The 18,352-nt window shown below is 36.5% G+C and overlaps 1 protein-coding gene across 3 annotated transcripts in view; it reads left to right on the forward strand.

The window, feature by feature from the left end:
* The window catches only part of Nup133 (nuclear pore complex protein Nup133), a 269,882-nt gene that overhangs the window by 207,874 nt on the left and 43,656 nt on the right, over window positions 1-18,352 (forward strand). For all 3 annotated transcript variants that reach the window (XM_090402314.1, XM_090402316.1, XM_090402315.1), the window contains exons 26-27: window positions 2,497-2,675; window positions 8,091-8,166. In XM_090402314.1, the coding sequence (XP_090258440.1) occupies window positions 2,497-2,675; window positions 8,091-8,166 (255 nt within the window). The remainder of the gene's footprint in view (window positions 1-2,496; window positions 2,676-8,090; window positions 8,167-18,352) is intronic.

Raw genomic sequence — 18,352 nt, forward strand, 5'->3', positions numbered from 1 at the left:
TCATGGGTAATCACTCATTTCAAGCTTTAAGAGTATTATCCTTATCATTGCTGTTTCGAAGGGAGAGAGAGTGATTGGAGAACAGAGCCTTGCAGAACCCTAGCATTATTTGCATAGGTTTGAAGACAAGGAACCATCCACTCTCATGCATAGTGTATATATATATATATGTGTGTGTGTATGTATATATATATGTATGTATGTAATACATTTTTTAACTTGGGGATATTGTATATTAGGATAACCAAGTAATTTTATAAACTTGGTTATTTTATTACATCTATATCTCCTCCAGAGATTTTTATTAAAAATAAAAACACCTTGTTGCAACTTCTATAGATAAAGTTGATAAGGCTCCGTATTACTATAACCTTGGTATTTAGGGTCTAGCTACTCACTGAGGAGACCTCAAAAAAGGTTGAAACCGGTCTGGGTAGTGACCCCACCTATAATGCATTGCAGTATACATCTAGTGAGATGTGCTTTACATTATGGGAAAATACTTAGAATAGTGATCAGAGCTTTACCCACCTTTACAATGAGTTGCCCTGGTGTTGTATCATCTTTAGACTTGAACTTTGTTTCAGCTGCAAACTTAATTGTTTGCATACTTGGGATTAGGAGTTAAAATAACCAAGTTTATAAAATTACTTGGTTATCCTAATACACAGTGAAAGCTGTCAACCCATTTGCAAAGTTGGGAGATAGATCAGATAGATGAGAGTATACTTATTACAGCTTTGTGCCAGCCTAGTCAAAGTCCTGGATATATATGGAGTACAACCAATTAAGATTCACTAAAAACTTCTCTATAGGATTTGTTCAGTGACATCATACATAGGCAGATTTGGTTTTTTAATCAACAATGGCAGAATCCACTAGCAATCGTTACTTTTCTTAATTGAGTGACTACAAGGTAGCATAGGGGTTGACCATTCATGGTTCTTTCCATTATTTTACAGAGTTGAGGAGAGAAATTGGGTATTAGTTTGATGGTAAAGATTTGTGGTAAATTTTATTAATGGTAAACTTTTATATGGCATTTTCAACAACAAGCTTTACATTCGGTGACTTTGAAACCCAAAGTTTGCCTAAGATATACTGATGACATATTTTCCATTTGGCCTCATGGCTGCCAAACTTTAAACAGCAATACAGATGCATTCAATTGACCATTGAAAATGAAAACAATAACACACTTCCTTTTCTGGATACACTTGTTACGTCTTCCCTCAGGCTGTCTATCCTTCACCATCTGCTGTAAACCAACACACACACAGCCCAATACATACAGACTCATACCATCAACCTACATAGAAACTAGCTGTTATTAGCACCAAAAAAAAAGGGTCTTAATAATTTACTCTGATGAACAATCTCTGAAAAATGAATTTGAAGTAATAAGAAAAACATTTATTAAAAATGGCTATGAATGTAAGTTTAAAGACGCCTGTGAAATGATTATCGACCAACCAGATCTCAACATAAATGATGGTCTAAAACTCCCAAGGATCTGGATTGCTCACCTATGACCCACATAACATCTGGAAAAAGAGGCACCCATGTAGTGAAGACCAATAGGGAAAAAAATTTATTTAAACAACATTGCAGTAACTGCCAGACAGCTAACAGAAATTAAAAAGTTATAGGACTTTAAGAAATAAATAACTGCTGATGTAGTTTCTACAAAGTAAATTGTTTTATTGTATTTTATTTATTTTCACCAGAGAGAGCATGCTATGGTCAACAGTTGCCCAAGCAGTTATTCTCAGCCCACTGAAGTATGTAACTTGTGATTCATTGTGTGTGTTCCTGCAGATAACCTTGATATAAATCACTTTTGCACTAATGAAAACAAGGAACCTGCATAGAAATACATACTTTTTTTTAGCTACAGTTTCTCATAAATATCTGATATAGATTGTGATGAAAATGCCATCTTCAAAAATTCTGCTATCAAGAGAATAGTAGGATGGATACATTGCTTTGCCTAGCTGCCAGTGTCTAGCTTCCGTTACTATTTGTGGAGCAAATGGCATTACAGTCACATTTTTTAACTGGTCAGATTGCACTCAGGATCAAAAACCTCTTCAGGTGCTGACTTTCTGGAGAGCAGCAGAAATGTTAGCAATATATCCATTACTTTTTTGGGCATCTCTTAACTATCTTGTGCACTTACTTCATTTCCAATTTTATAGTCATCTCTCACTATAGCAAGCTTCATTATAATGAACTTATTCTAACACACTAATAAAAAGTCTCAGCTAAATTGCAACAGCATTAGTACAGTGCTAAAGAAAATTCACTATAGGAACTTTTCTACTGTAACAAAATATTTCTTTTGGTCTATGAGTTTTCTCTAGAGAATTGACTTGACTATATTATATACACTTATATATCACCTCTATACAATAAACTTTTAATATTTGTATATAATGTTTTCTGTTAAGGTAACAGCATTTTCACTGACTCATATTACAATGTTTTTATTTTTAGGTAAAAAAGGAAAACTTTTAACTCTTTCTCCTGCTTATGAGAAGGAGCTGACAAAATTTTTAAAGAAACATGAAAATTTAAGTTGGCTTCACTATATAAATACAGACCAATTTGCTTTAACTAACCAGGTACTAAAAAAATTGGCTCACAAAGAAGAAAGGTTCATGACAAAGAAGAAGGTAAGTATTTTAGTTGATATATGTATATATCAGTACTGAAAAGGATTCTCCTGTATTAAATAAGTGAGTGATTCTCCAATGGTGTTTTTCATTCTTTTTTAACTGTACACTTGAAGAAAATTTTCTCTGCTGATCTTGAGAGGAAAACAGTAGTGTGCCGCAAGGTTCAGTGCTGGGACAATTGTTTAATTTGTAGATAAATGATATAGGAAATAACTTGAAAGGAAATATTACTCTACCTAATTTTGCTGATGATGCAAAATTAGGTAGAGTAATCAAAGCGATGTAGTGAGCTTACAAGATGATTTAAATAGGCTGTCAGTATAAGCAAAAGATAATGGATCTCAATTTAATGTGGAGAAATATAAAGTCATGCATTTTGGGATAAATAGATTACAAACTGGGTATTACATTGATGGCACTGTAATGAGGTGGTGGTAGACAGAGAGAGAGAGAGAGAGTTAAAGTGTAGAGGACATATTGCTAAGGTAGCCCATAAGATTACTTTCCTCTTGAGGAACACATTAACAAACAGAGATAAGGAAGTTGTTATTCCTCTTTATAAGGCCTTGATATGTTCACATCTGGATTACTGTGCTCAAGTCTGGTTTCTTGGGAATGAGAAAGTGGTGGAGAAGATTCAGAGGCAAGTGACCAAATGGTAAGTGGGCTGTGAAATGTTCCCTATGAAGATAGATTGACAATGTGTGTATTGCAGAGGTTGGTGTTCCCTATGAAGATAGATTGACAATGTGTGTATTGCAGAGGTTGGCTGATAGGAGAAAAAGAGGGGATATGAGAGAAACATTTAAGTTGCTTAAAGGGTTCTATAGGATTGATGCAGGGGAAATGTTTCAGCACTTGACTGGAGGGACCAGAACAAGGGGGGTGTCATCCCTAGAAGTTGAATAAAGGTGTGGTTAATAGGGGTGTGAGGATTAGAGTGTTTGCTTGGAGAGTGGAATGGGTTGCCAGAGTCAGTTGGAAGCGCTTTGTCTGTTAATGAGTTCAAGAACAAGTATGATAGATTGTGTGGATAGTTTGGGTCTCCTGTGATGAGTCTTCAGACTCCATGGAGACACTCATATAATAATAATAATCTTTTTATTATGTATCATTTAATTCACAAAAAAATAATAAATATGCAGATTTTTAAATCTTTTCAAATAACTTTATAAAAACTGTAAAAAAATAAAAAATAAATAAAAAATTGTTACCCTCAAGTAGTGTACAGGCACTATTATAACACAACATGAAAGCTTGTATTATTACTAACTTCCTATCAACAATTTCCCTTCAAATTAGTCTTTTCTGTCAGCACTGTCAGATTTTTGGTCTTCTAAGGTGCTGCTGATCCACCTAGATCTTATGGATCTTTTCCTGCTTTTGCTATTCCCCTCTTCATAAGGCACCTGTTCATGGTGAAGGAGACCTCCAATGATACTACTGGCCCTTTTCATTCTTCCTCTTTTTCTTTGCTTTTCTTCCCATATTCTTTGCCCTACTTCAGAGTTTTTTTTTTTTTTTTTTTTTTTTTTTTTTTTTTTTTTTTTTTTTTTTTTACTTTCCTGTTGTGCAGACAACCATCAGTGGAATCCAGTGTCATGTTTCCATGTTCATGCAGTGCAACCCATGGACATCTGGAAAGGGAGACTCTAACAGTCTTTCACTATTTTGACCCCTGCCTCAGCAAGACAAGCAGTCCTGGAGTCCCCAGCTAAGATCAATTGGCTACTGGGCTTGCTTACAAGGGTCAGTGGTGTTGCAGTAAGTCTCCTATCCCTTGGTCCAGGAACAGAGCTCAAGGTTTGCTGTGGTACTGGTATAGTGTCTGAGATAATCCTAGTGCTCCACTTCCAAGAACATTTATTGTTTGCCAGTTAGTGGGCACCCATGGTAGGTGGGTTGGGAGCTCTGGCACCAAACAAGAAGTCCCTTGAATATGAATCTTTCCGTCCTCAAATTTTTCAGGGACCACAACTAAGTACTGATCAAGCGGCTTTTGCATAGGCATTGCAGAACTGCAGCATCCCCAATTTTTCTTGATATATAAATATATTTATTAATTTATTTATATTTGCTTGTAATATTTAATTTTATCATCAACAATCCTATACAATTCTCTTATTTTGTAAAAAAAAAAAATAAAAATAATAAAAATCCATCTTGTAGCACTTAGGAGGGCGAAGGATGCTAGCGACACTGTGTTTTCCAGTGTCATATTGCTACACGTCTAAGCATAGCACGTCATAGTGAGATGCGAGCTATTAGCATAATGCGGCACTGTCCATCACGTAGTTCCACTGTTGTTTATATGTAGCTTGCGCCAGTAGTAGGGTGTTTGTAGTGCTTATCATGTTTACTCCGTCTCTTTAAATATTTGGACATCACAATTAAAGAGATAACATTTGTTATAATCATTTTTAAGTAATTTTGAATTATACTAAACTGTATAATTTTATTGATAATAAACAATATTTTTTCATGAAACAAAACAAGAAGAATATATTTTATTTTTAAGTAATTTTGAATTATACCGAACTGTATAATTTTATCGATAATAAACAATATTTGTTCTTGTTTAATTTTTACCATAATTTTGATATTTTATCCAAACACGTATACACTGTATTTACAATATGAATGTATATTTCTAAAGTTGCAGCACCCTCCCCCCACAATTTCAAGCCACGAGCCACCACTGATGCTGATACTATAGATATACCATTTGATGATAGAAGTGAGAAACAAGACATCTGACATCAATATCAATGTATCAGTGTTTCTCATCATCCACACAACATGTGAAAAGCCAATAGGGGAAATCTCACTCTTTTTTTATTCAAAAGGTTTTAGAAGAACTGTCAGGAAATCCCCAAAACAGTTAAGAAACTACATTCCAGTGATATTCTTGTGGAAATATCATCTCAGCAACACTCAGAAAAACTACTCAGAGCAACATCAGTGGATAAAATAACAGTTGCAGTAACCCCTCATTAAAAGCTAAACTCTTCTATAGAAGTTATATCAGAATGGGATCTCCTTGATGTTCCTGATGAGGAAATATGTTCAGAGACTTAAAGATCAAGGAGTGATGGGTATAAGGGACATTCTGATACATAGGGTTGGTCACCAGGAATATCATCCTTACTTTCAGTACACCTAAACCTCCAACATCTGTAAAAGGAGGGTATCTCAATTGCCATGTTAGCTGTATATCCTTAATCTCCTGAGATGCATTAAATGTCATATATGGGCATGCTCAAACTGTCTGCCATGGCTTTATTACCTATCATGTTCTTTTCAACCCGATGTAGCAGAAAAGAACATGATAATAAATCTTGCTCTACCAAGAAAGCTACATATGTCAACTGTCAGGTAGATTGTCTATTCCTGCGCATTCTAGCTGTCAAAGAATGAAAACAAAATACAAAAAGTCATCATGGAACAAAATATATACTAGTATGGAAAAAGGAATTTAGCCACCACCTCGCCTCTCCTGAAATCTTCTTATGCTGAAAAGGTGACATTTAAAAAAATATCAACAGCAGGTCAAACTTGTGTTTGTTCTACCATCTGATAATTTCCCCATACCTGAATTTTTTGATCTTGAGTGTTTCTCTGTGGAATACATTTGTCACATGGCATATGATCGCACAACTCCAAAAATGGTCCAATTAGATGACCCACTGTCTGCTCGGTTAGCCTTGTGGCTGTGTGCTTTGCAACCATATGCCTGGGGGGAAGGTGTCCTAGGTTCGAATCCCGTTGGAGACGTGAGGAGCTCAAGGATCTTTCTCAGCCATAGCCAAATTATCTGGTCTTGGACGCAGGCAGTAGGGTTTTTTCATCCCGCAAGCAGGCAAACCAGCCCAGTGAACACACACGGACTACAGTCATGAATACCTTCAATAGGGATGCAGCAGAGGAGTGGCTTGCAGGCTGCATTATTTCACCGTGACTCCTCACTAGGAGGAGACCCAACCCATCTGAATCAGATGGAAGGGAGAGATAAATAGATAGATGACCCACTTATCAAAAAAATTATGCCAAGGATATCACTGAAAGATAAACCACTAGACACCCTCACAAAAAAATGGATACTTGAGTATCTATTGAAAATAAATTACTTACCAAATGATCCTGACACATCAGATGACATTGAACATTTTTCCAGAGGAAGAAATGGATAATGGCCATCCATACCTCCCAAAATCAATTGATAGATGTAAACCGAAGCCCTCTTGGAAATTGTACAAGTCTACAAAGCCAAATCACTAGGAAAACTTTTACAGTGGAACTGTCTTGGTGTTCTCCAAAAATATCAGTTATATCAAGATTCTGCTGCAGAAACACAAGTCAGTGAAGATCCCTCACCTTAAAGAATTTCACTCGTATTCATAAAGATAGAACTGGAGATGATCCTGCTCATGGTGGAGTAACTATCCTAGTGGGCAATCATATTCCAACAGGTCCAGCTTAATGCTTTTCTAAAAGCGGTAACATTTCACCTATCTGTGAGATTTTCTTATTACAGTATATTTCACTCTTGAGTTCTGTTGATATTGAGTTTGGATTTGTTCTAGTAGCTTTTCACTATTTGTTCTGGTGCCCTGATGAAAACAGTGGGACTTATTTAACCAGGTGATGTCTGGGCTGGCATAAAATTCTGTCGTATTTTACCATACATGTTATATTGGTTCAAGCCAATAAAAATATGGTTTGGTCAGCTAAATTCCACATTGGCAATCCATCCTCATTCATTCAGGTAGATATCTACTAAACGAAATGCACCATGAGAGGTGAGGATTGGACATTATGTAGAAGCCATGGTTGGTTTTTTCACATTTCTTAAAAAGGCTATATGAGGATCTTTTCCCAGTTATACAGTTCTGAACATTAAGCGCTCACTTCCTCTTTTTTACTAATTGGAAATAATGGAGTCGTAAGCTTCACAATAAGCACAGTTTACATGGTTCTAATTTGGGCAGTAGTTTTGACTATTTTTGAAAAGTCAAAACTGCACGTAGCTTTGTGATGGCTAATTTGTTTAAAATAATTCTCTCCAATGTTTCATAGCTATATAAGCACCATCATTAACTATAATCAAGTCTAATCGTAGCCCTCATGAATCCGCTTGGTATAAAGAATTGCTGAAAAGTATTGGTCAAAACTCCATAGCAGCAGCTTTATAGTAAACTACTCCTTTGATTTCTGCATTGTAGTTTGTAGAGAAAAGGCAAGCAAGTCAAAACCTTGTAGGAAATTTTATTATTCTTGTGTGTAAAGAGGAAAGAGTTTTTAATGCATAAATTTTACTATATTAATATGATTGAGATCATTTCAAAATAATTCAACATAATTTCCTAACAAATTTTAAATGTTTGTAAAATTTTTATTTAATATATTATTTAGACTCTACTCAGTTTGAGCAAGCTGGCTGCATTAGCAAGTGATACACCTGCAGATATCAAGAATGCCCAAATAGAAGGTAAAAACAAATAGTATTTTTTGCTTAACATATTAAAAGCACTGAAGACTTTGTGGTTTATGTAGAGAGACAACATTAGCATAAATATGAAGGATGTTTTTAGATAGTATTTGATATAGATTAGACAGAATAACTTCTAAAATTATTATTCTTGTGTGTGTGTGTGGTGGTGGTGGTGGTAATGAGTTAAGAAAAGAACATATCTAAAAATTTTTATGGCCTATAAACAAGATCAGTAGTTCACTCATAAGTCAGTTATATATGCTGAATGATGAGTATATAGAAAGATTTAAACACTGTTTTGAAAGCTATAATAGGAATATATATGCTGATAAAAAAAAATACTAAGTACACCAAACCTGGACCATATATATTAAATTTATTTTACCTGCATGTTTACATAACTGCACTCTATAGTTATATCTGGTATTTTTATACTTCATCACTGGAAAGTATACTACTTTATATATTAATAAGAATTGTTTACTTTGCAAACAGAAAATTGAGTTATCATTTGCTTCCATCTCTGTCAGCATCAATGATTCCCAGATATCATCTAGAGTACAGGGAACCTATAGTTGACTCTCACTAGAATGAACATTGTATATGCATGGGATGGTTAATCCTAAATACATATATAACCAAACATGTAAACATGAACACATGAGCATGCACAGGGTGCTCAGTGCAACACATAATTAGAAATATTTTTAAAAATCATCACATTCTTGTATATTACTATTATTACTATTATTGCGGGCAACTCCAGGGAGTCATTAGACTCATCGAGGGAGGCCCCAAATCATATTCATCACAACTATTTGACATTCATACAGTATCTATCATACCTCGCCTTAAACTCATTCACTGTCACAGCATCCACTACAGACTCAGGGAGCGCATTCCACTCATTCACTACTCTAAAAGTAAAGAACCCAGCTCTAACACCCCTACTAACCACACTTTTGCCCAGTTTCCATGGATGTCCCCTAGTCCTCCCACAACCAGCCCTGTTCTCAAAAATATCTTCTGAATTAATTTTATAGAAACCCTTCAGTAATTTGAATGTCTCAATCATATCTCCCCTCCTCCGCCTATCAACCAATTTTTGCAACCCACAAATCCTCAACCTGTTCTCATACGGTTCATTCCACAGACCTGCTATCATCTTGGTCACTCGCCTCTGGATCCTCTCCACCTCCTCCCCATCAAGAAGAAACCTAGGTGACCAAATCTGAGCACAGTAGTCTAGATGGGGTCTTATCAAGGCTCGATAGAGAGGAACAATAACCTGCTTGTCTCTGCTTGTCAATGTATTCCTCAGCAACCAAGTGATTTCATGAACTGTTTTGGTCACTTTTGCAATGTGTCCCCTAAATTTCAATTCTTTATCTACCAACACTCCTAAATCTCGTGCCTCATCAATTTCCTGGAGCAGGGTTCCACCAATGCAGTAATCTGCCGCCAATCTTTTCACCCCAAAGTGCATAACCTTACATTTTGCCACATTAAACTGACATCCATTCTCCTTATCCCAGACCTCCAATCTATCCAAATCATCCTGCAAAATTTTGACGTCATCTGCATTCACTATTGCCCTACCCAACTTCGCATCATCCGCAAACAAATGAACTGTTCCTCTCAGATCATTTCCTATATCATTTATGAACAAATTAAACAGCAGTGGTCCAAGAACAGATCCTTGTGGCACACCACTAGTCACAGGCCGTCTTGTGGACTCCACTCCCGAGTAAACCACTCTCTGATATCTCTCCGTCAACCACCCTCCTATCCATCTCACCAACCCCATGTCCATTCCCATATGCTGCAATTTACTGATTAGAATTCCATGTGGAATCTTGTCAAAGGCCTTGGCAAGGTCCAGCAGAATCACCGTAAACCCATTACCCTTATCCAGTTCAGCCGTCACTGTTATAATACGTGAGCAAGTTACTGAGGCATGACCTACCCTTCACAAAACCATGCTGTCCCCGATACAGTATCCCATTTTCTTCTATCCAATCTTGTATTTTCCTCTTGACTATTTTCTCTAAGACCTTGACAATGATTCCCGATATGCTAATCGGTCGGTAATTTACAACAGCAGTCTTGGAACCACCTTTATGCAGTGGAACTATTTTCCCCTCTTTCCACCCGCTCGGGACTAACCCAGACCCGAGACTCAAATTAAACAAAATGGTCAAGGGTACTGACAATTCTTTAGCTGCTTCTCGTACAACACGAGCTGGTATACCATCCAATCCCACAGATGTATTGACATTGAGGTTATGCAATAGACTACTCACCTCCACTTCATTAACCACAATTCCCGTATAATCTACTGGTTTATTCGTTTCTGCAATGTCACCACCTGGATGATATACTTTTGCAAAGTGCTCACTCAGTAACTCAACTATCTCAACTGATTCAGTTACCTCCCTACCATCGGCATTCTTTAAAATCAATCTGCCATGTACATTTTTCCTTTTACTTGCTACATATGTAAAAAACTGTTTAGGATTCTCTTTAGCCTGCATGGCCAATGTTCTTTCGTAATCCTTTTTTGCTTTTCTTACCACACTCGTCACCCTTCTGGCCTGCGCTTTATACCGTTCATGTGCCTGCCGGTCACCCTTCTCCTTAAATTCCCTCCATAGTTGTTTCTTTTTTTGCAACTCAAGCTTAATGGTGTTATTCATCCATTTAACCCCTACTTGATTTATTATTCGGACTCTAGGTATACAGTCAGCCATTGCTTCATGCATGCACTTCTTAACTACCTCCCATGCACTATCAACTTCTAGTCCTTGCAGTTGTACATGCCATGGCACTGAACCAATCAAACTCCTAAGCTTGTCATACTTTCCCGCCCGATAATGCCACATGTACCCTGTCTTAATTGAAAATTCTACACCTTTAGCCACCTCCCAAGTTAAGACCCTATGATCACTCTCACCGATTGGTGGCAATGTGGTCATATTTGTTACAGCCAAATCCTTAGATGTAATTACTAGGTCAAGCACTCTCTGACCCCTAGTATTTTCCATTACATGCTGTCGCAGATAGTTATCCCTTAATAACCGCATAAAATCCAGTTCCTTCCTCCCGTGTGTCCTCTCCTCACTCCAATCAATGCGACCATAGTTGAAATCTCCCATAATAATCACCCTCCTTCCACCCATTTCTTCTATTTGCTTGTGCATACTGTCACCACCATCTTTTCCATCACCTGGTCTATAGCAGCACCCAATTGTATATTTAGTTCTGCTAGCCACAATCTCACACCAAATGGCCTCAAATGTGCTCTTTTCTCTATCCTGCAATTCAACTTCTATTCTCCTTGGCTGGAGCTCATCAGCTATCATCAACAATACTCCTCCCCCCATTTTATTCTCTCTGTCATTCCTGAACACACTATACCCATCACATTCAATCCCACTAGTTATATCATCTACAGTCAGCCATGTTTCACTAATACCTATAACCTGTGGTCTGGAAGTGCCAACCATGGCCAAAAACTCTTCCTTCTTGTTCCTAATACTCCTAGTATTAGTGTACATGAATTTAAGACCCCCATTAACCCCAACCCTATCTTGATACCTTATATTAACTATCCCTCTCTGATTTGTTGTCCTTATTTGCTCTGGCATATTATATTCATTCTTACATTCAACTGCCTCCATAAGGACTGTATCTCTACCCCCCCCCCTAACAAATCTAGTTTCCCTGAATTTGCACATCCACTACATTCAGCAACACTTTCTCAAGTCTTCTTACACCATAACCATTCAAATGCAAGCCATCCATCTTATATAGATCCTTTCGCCCATCAAACTCACTCCACACATCCACAAATTCCACACCACTCGTCATACATAACCCACGCATAAAGTCATTTGCAATTATAGCCCTCCTTTTAAACATTTCACTGTCATACCGTGGCAAAAGACTAATCATTCTAACTCTCTCACTCTTTTCTTTTGCTACCTCAAACAATTCATTCAGGTCTTCTATCATTTCCATTTTATCTCCTTTCAAATCATTCGTACCTGCCACAACAATCATTTCTTTCACCTTTTCCTTTTGCTCTCTAATAGACGCAGTTACGTCCTTTATGGTCGCACCAGGTTGGTACGATTTTGTCAAATCCTCTACTAACACACCTCGTACTAACGAGTCTCCATACAGCACTCTATCCTTCATTTTGTTCATGTTCACATTCATACGTCTATTTTTCCTGTCATACCTTTTATTATTGGTTGGTTCATTCAGTCTACTTTTGTTCATGCACTCTAGCTGCTGTTTTGCTCTTTCTATCGCACTATTCAACAATGCGATCTCACTCAATGCATCTATCTCATCTTTTTTATTCTCTGAGAAACCATTTATACTATCATTCACACTTTCTACATTCACACTCTCACAATTTTCATGTACAACCTTGCCGTTTCTTGTCATATCCCTATTTCCTTCATTCTGAAGGTTGACAAAAATATCACACTCACGATCCGAAATACACTTCAATTCCGCATTCTCCCTACATTTTCTACACACATTCAATCCTTTATCATCATCTAACCAAACTCCGACCGCACCCCGCAAAGCGTACATTTCACAGCTAGTACACTGACTCATTTCTTTTATGCTACCGTTCTTTGATAACGATGGCGAACCTTCATTACTGGCCGCCATTTTCCTACGCACAGGTGCCATATTTATCTGTAACGTGTTTTGTCAAATTAAACGTTATAACACACCAAAAATACACGCACTAAAATACGCAGGCAAACAAAACAAAACTACACAATATTAAGTAATTTGTATCGATAACTGAAAATGATACTTATCTTATCCGGAGCTTGCACGAACACTACTCATTACGAATTCATCTAGCGGCGACTTCCCGTCATAGATTATGTTATAAAACACTTTAGTACATTAACCACGTTAATAAAGCTCTAAGACAACCATTATGTATAGCTACATAATGGTTGTCTCCTTGTTAGCCTTTTATTGTTTCTTTGTCTACTATTTTTTACTATACATCTGAAGTCCTATGTATTAAGTATTTTTTGATTAAAGTAATTGGTAATATCTTATTCTGGTTTACTGCCTTATGAACTCTAACATATTTATTTATTTTTAACAACTTATATGACTATATAGCCAAATGAAAATAGAAAAAAGTACTATTAGTTTCATCTTTCTAGAAGACTTTATCAGGTGCATAACAGAAGTGAAAAAAAAATCAGAGTTACATAAAAACATTATTTGCATAACAGTATTCAATTAAAAATGAATTAATAGCTTTAAAGGAACATGTACTGGATATACTAAAGTAACTTTCACTGCTTACACGTGTAACAAAAATTATATAGAATTTATTCAAAAACTACAATATATTTCATCCAACCTTATTATATATGCATATTCATGCATATATTAGCTTGTTTCTCGGTCACAGCTGAGGTATATGATATTGGAGTTCGCTATTAGAGTTCAAAGGAACAATTTTAGTAAGTCATATAGATAAAAATTATTTCAAATTATTAATTTAAAAAAAAAAAAAAAAAAACTTATGAACAATTAATAGTGATCGCTTCCCAAAACTTGGATATTAGCATGCAGTGACTGGTTCAGGTTCAGACGATTTCATAGCATTTCACATGCTTCAAGAAAAAGATGCTGGAATGAAGAAGTTTTGTCGGGTTCCAAAGAACTAGTGTCTGGCCAGACTTGTTGGATTCCAAAAATGTAATATAGTTTTGATGTGCTTCAGTTCTAATCAAGGTAGAACAGCCAGTCAGTCCAAAATAGCAAAGATGACATGAGCAGGATACTTGATAGACATCTGGTAAAGAAAGAATTTGTAATGTATTCTTCATAGATGGTAGGAAGGAAGATAGTTAATGAGCTGGTTTGAAGGAAGTGTGTAGATTGAATTCACAAAGAATCCTTGCTCTTTGTTCTTAGGTCCTTTAAGGTAGAGTATTGAAATTCTTTTTGCATTGGATTGTGGTCTGGTAGAAGGATGATAATTATCAATAAATTTTTGAATGGTAGTTTTGTTGTAGCATTATATATCAGATTGCTTTTAATTTTATTCAGTTCATCTAATAAAAGGGGTTCTGAAGAGCAGATTGTATGAGCTCCATATAAAAAACTTGATAATACCTATTTTCTGAGATGGATGATGGTGGGAGAATGAGTGAATCTATCTGCCAGTAAAGGTTGGCATCTGATAAACTGAAAATTCAACATGACCTGTGGGATTATGAATTATTAAGGTATCCAAAAAGGGTTGTTAGTTGTTGGATTCTTGTTCAATAGTGAACTTGATACAGGAGTATAAAGAATTTATTTTCTCTAGGAACTAAAGTAATTCTGACTCAAACTACAAATATAACAGCAAATATATCAGTCTTGTAACCATGCATGTACGAGACTGAGGAAGTATCGTCAAACAGTTCTTTTTTCTAGATGCTCCATAAAATAATCAGCTAAGGTTGGTGAAATAGGATGCCCCCCCCCCCCTTATGAAGAAATCTTTGCCATCTGGTTCTATATCTGGCCATTACTGTCATCTCTCTGAAGCTCGATAATTGTGATCTTTCCTTCAGAGACTGTAATCAAGTTCTGTTTGGTCTACCTCTTGATTGTCTTCCTCCATTGATTCCATTCAAGACTATGTTTGGTAATCTTTGAAAGGGCATTCTCTGGAGGAGTCCAAATTGGTGTTCACAGAAATTTAACTATGATATCTTCTCTATAATAATGTTAGAAAATGTCCTGAATATAAATATTAAGAAATGTGTACAAGTATTCACTGACAAGAAATGTGTGACACTCAAACATTTTCAAGTTAGCAGTGTGAGTGGAAGCGGCATTGGCAAAAATGGCAGTACAACATACTGCCACAGCTATATATGGGACATGAAAGCAGCCATAGATGGTATGCAAATGAATGGATATGGCTATGTCATCACATTAGCACTACTACGTGGATACTGAAACCGCTACTTCATGATTCTGTCATGAAATTCATTTAAAACCCATTCTTAGCTCGTGTGCAGTACAATAATAGATGGTGGGCCCCTAGTTTGCAGACCCTTGGTGTATATAATTATCATCATCAAATTCCTGCCATGTACCCTCAAAGGGTGTACAGGATATGATAGTACTACATGAAAAAAATTCATCATTACTAACTTCCTATCTACAATTTTCCTCCAAATCAGTCTGTTACTTGTCAAGACTCCAACATTATCAGATCTTATATTTCTATCGTATAAGGCACTTTGTACCATATCAATCCACCTATAGCTTGGTCTTCCTCTGGGTCGTTTTGCTGCCAACCTGGCAGAGAACACTTGTTTTGCTAATCTTTCTTCGCCCATTCTGTTTAAGTGACCATACCACCTGAGATTAGCTCTGCTAACGCATTCCTGGATGCTGACAATGTCAAGTTCTTTCCTAATATCCTCGTTTTTAATATGATATTGCCATTGTTGCCATCTGTTCACGCCTATAATCTTTCTCAGGACTCTTATATCTGCAGTCTCTAGTCTTTGGTGAAGTGTTTTACTTCTGATCCAGCTCTCAGATCCATAAGTTAAAACTGGTTTGAACACTGTCTTGTATACAGCTAATTTAGTGTTCCGACTAATTTCTCTCTTATTCCATATGAATTTATTCAATTGACTTCCCACCATACCAGCTTTGCTGATTCTGTTGTCTCTTTCTATATTTAATTTACCATCTTCAGTAAAAATCGTGCCTAAGTAGCTTAAATGTTTTACTTGTTCCACAGGTTCTCCATTCACAACACAGTTGACATTTTCAATGATTCTGCCTATTTTCATTGTCTTTTTATTGCTGACCTTCATACCATATCTATTACAACAGTTATTCAATTTAGTCAGAGAATCTTGCAGACTTGTAGCGGATTTATTTAGAAGTATAAAACATCATCCGAATAAAGCAAAGAGCTGAGATTAACATCTCCAATTTTGATATCATGTTTAATACCACTTTCCTTCATAATGTGATCCATATAGATAATGAATAACAGATTGGATAATGTACATCCTTGTCTCATACCAGATTTAGCATTAATCCATCATCCTGTACTTCCTTCAATTCTAACTGCCGACTTACAACTCAAATAAAGACTAAGTATTGCTTGATATATGTCCCATTGACACCATATAACCGTAACATATTACATAGCTCCTCCCTTACCACCTTGTCATATGCCTTTTCCAAATCGACAAAACTTAAATACAGAACTTTGTTATATTCCCATGCTTTCTCGACTATTTGTCGTAAAGTGAAGATCTGATCCTGACAGCCTCTATTTGGCCTCAATTCAGCTTGCTCTTCACCAAGCTTTTCTTCCACAATTCTTCTCAACCGTTTCTCAAGTATACTTGCATAGATCTTGCCAGGATCACTCAGTAGGGAAATACCTCTGTAATTCTCACATTCAGTTCTATTTCCCTTTTTATATATGGGTACTATGAGAGCTCTACTCCAATCATCGGGAATTCGTCCCCTCTGTCCGGGCTTTCTGAACTATGCAGTGCAGCCACTGTAAGACTCTTATACCACCATACTTCAGCATTTCTGGTCGAATATCATCTACTTCTGCTGCCTTTCCACATTTCAAGCCTTTGATGGCGTTTTCTACTTTAAGTATGGATATGTATTCCTCACTGCATTCCTGTTGAGTGTTTTTTACCACTGTGCTATCACTGCGTGTTTCATTTAGCAAATTTACAAAGTAATGAATCCATACTTCAAGGATATCTTTTCTCCCTTTTTCATTTCACCTTTATCATCTCTAACTCCTTTTACAGCACTCTTTCCTCCATTTCTAAGCTTCTTCAACAATCCTCCATTATATTTTGCCACCTTCTTGATATTTATTTTCTATATTCTTGCCAGAGTCCTCCCATGACTTTTGTTTAGCTAGTTTTACACAGTGTTTTGCATTCTTGCATTTGTCTCTGTATTCTCTAAGAGCACAAGCTGACTTATTTGACAGGAACTTTTGATATGCTTTCTTCTTTTCCTTCACTGCCTCTTTAACTTCCTGTGTCCACCATGGAGTTCTAATTTTTCTATCCTTGCAGACAACTTCATCACATGCCTCTCTATCTGAATCAATCAATGTTTTCTTCAAGGGTTGCCACTTAATCTCCAAGGTTTGATTCCTGTTCTCAAACTCTTTCATTTTTTCTTCAATAATCTTTGTGTATTTTAGTCTACAGTTCACATCTGAGAGCTGCTGAACTTTTATTCGCTTTAAAACTTATGTTATTCTTTTCAATATGAAATTCAATTTTATTCTTCTCAAGACTAAATAGTGATCACTTCCAATTTCAAATCCTCTGTACAATCTAGTGTCCTGCACCAGTAGGAAAACATCACTATCAACAATAACATAGTCAATGAGACTTTTCTTATTCCTTGCGTCTTCTCTCCATGTGAATTTGTGCACATTTTTATGTTGGAACATGGTGTTAGTAATAACCAGTCCATGTCCTGAGCAGAAATCCAACAGATATTTGCCATTATTATTAGCTTTGCTCTTTTCTCCAAATTTTCCCAAAATATTTTTGTATATCTCACAATCATTTCCTACTCTGCTATTTAGATCCCCAACAAGGACCAGCTTTTCTTTTTTCATTGTCTCAGTTGCTTTTTCTAAAGCCTCAAAAAATTCCTCCACTTCTACCTTAGTAGAACCTTCTGTGGGACCATAGGCAGAAATAAATCTCATTGTCCAGTTCCCCATTCTCATATTTGCCCACATTACTCTACTTGAGACTGACTGCCATTCAAGAAGATTAGCCTCGTATTTTCTGTTGAATACTATGGCTACTCTTTCTTTTCCTTGATTGTCATTGCCTGAATATAACATTTTGTATTTATTGCTCAGAAAGATCTCACCAGTTTTGGTCTTTTTTGTTTCAGTCACCCCTATTATGTCGATTTGGTACTAATCTAATTCCTCAGCTAGCTCTATTTCTTTGCCATTCAGGCTTCCTATGTTGATAGTACTGATCTTTAACTCTGGTGATGTTGATTTGGGGTTTGTTTTCAGATTTGTTCCAGTAGCTGAATTTTCGTTGTTCGCCCTGGTTCCCTGGTGAAAACAACGGGGGGGTCTTGTTTAACCGGG

Source organism: Typopeltis vanoorti, chromosome 13, assembly GCF_054136105.1.
Source record: "Typopeltis vanoorti isolate ZY-2024b chromosome 13, IOZ_Tvanoo_1.0, whole genome shotgun sequence".
Classification (NCBI taxonomy): domain Eukaryota; kingdom Metazoa; phylum Arthropoda; class Arachnida; order Uropygi; family Thelyphonidae; genus Typopeltis; species Typopeltis vanoorti.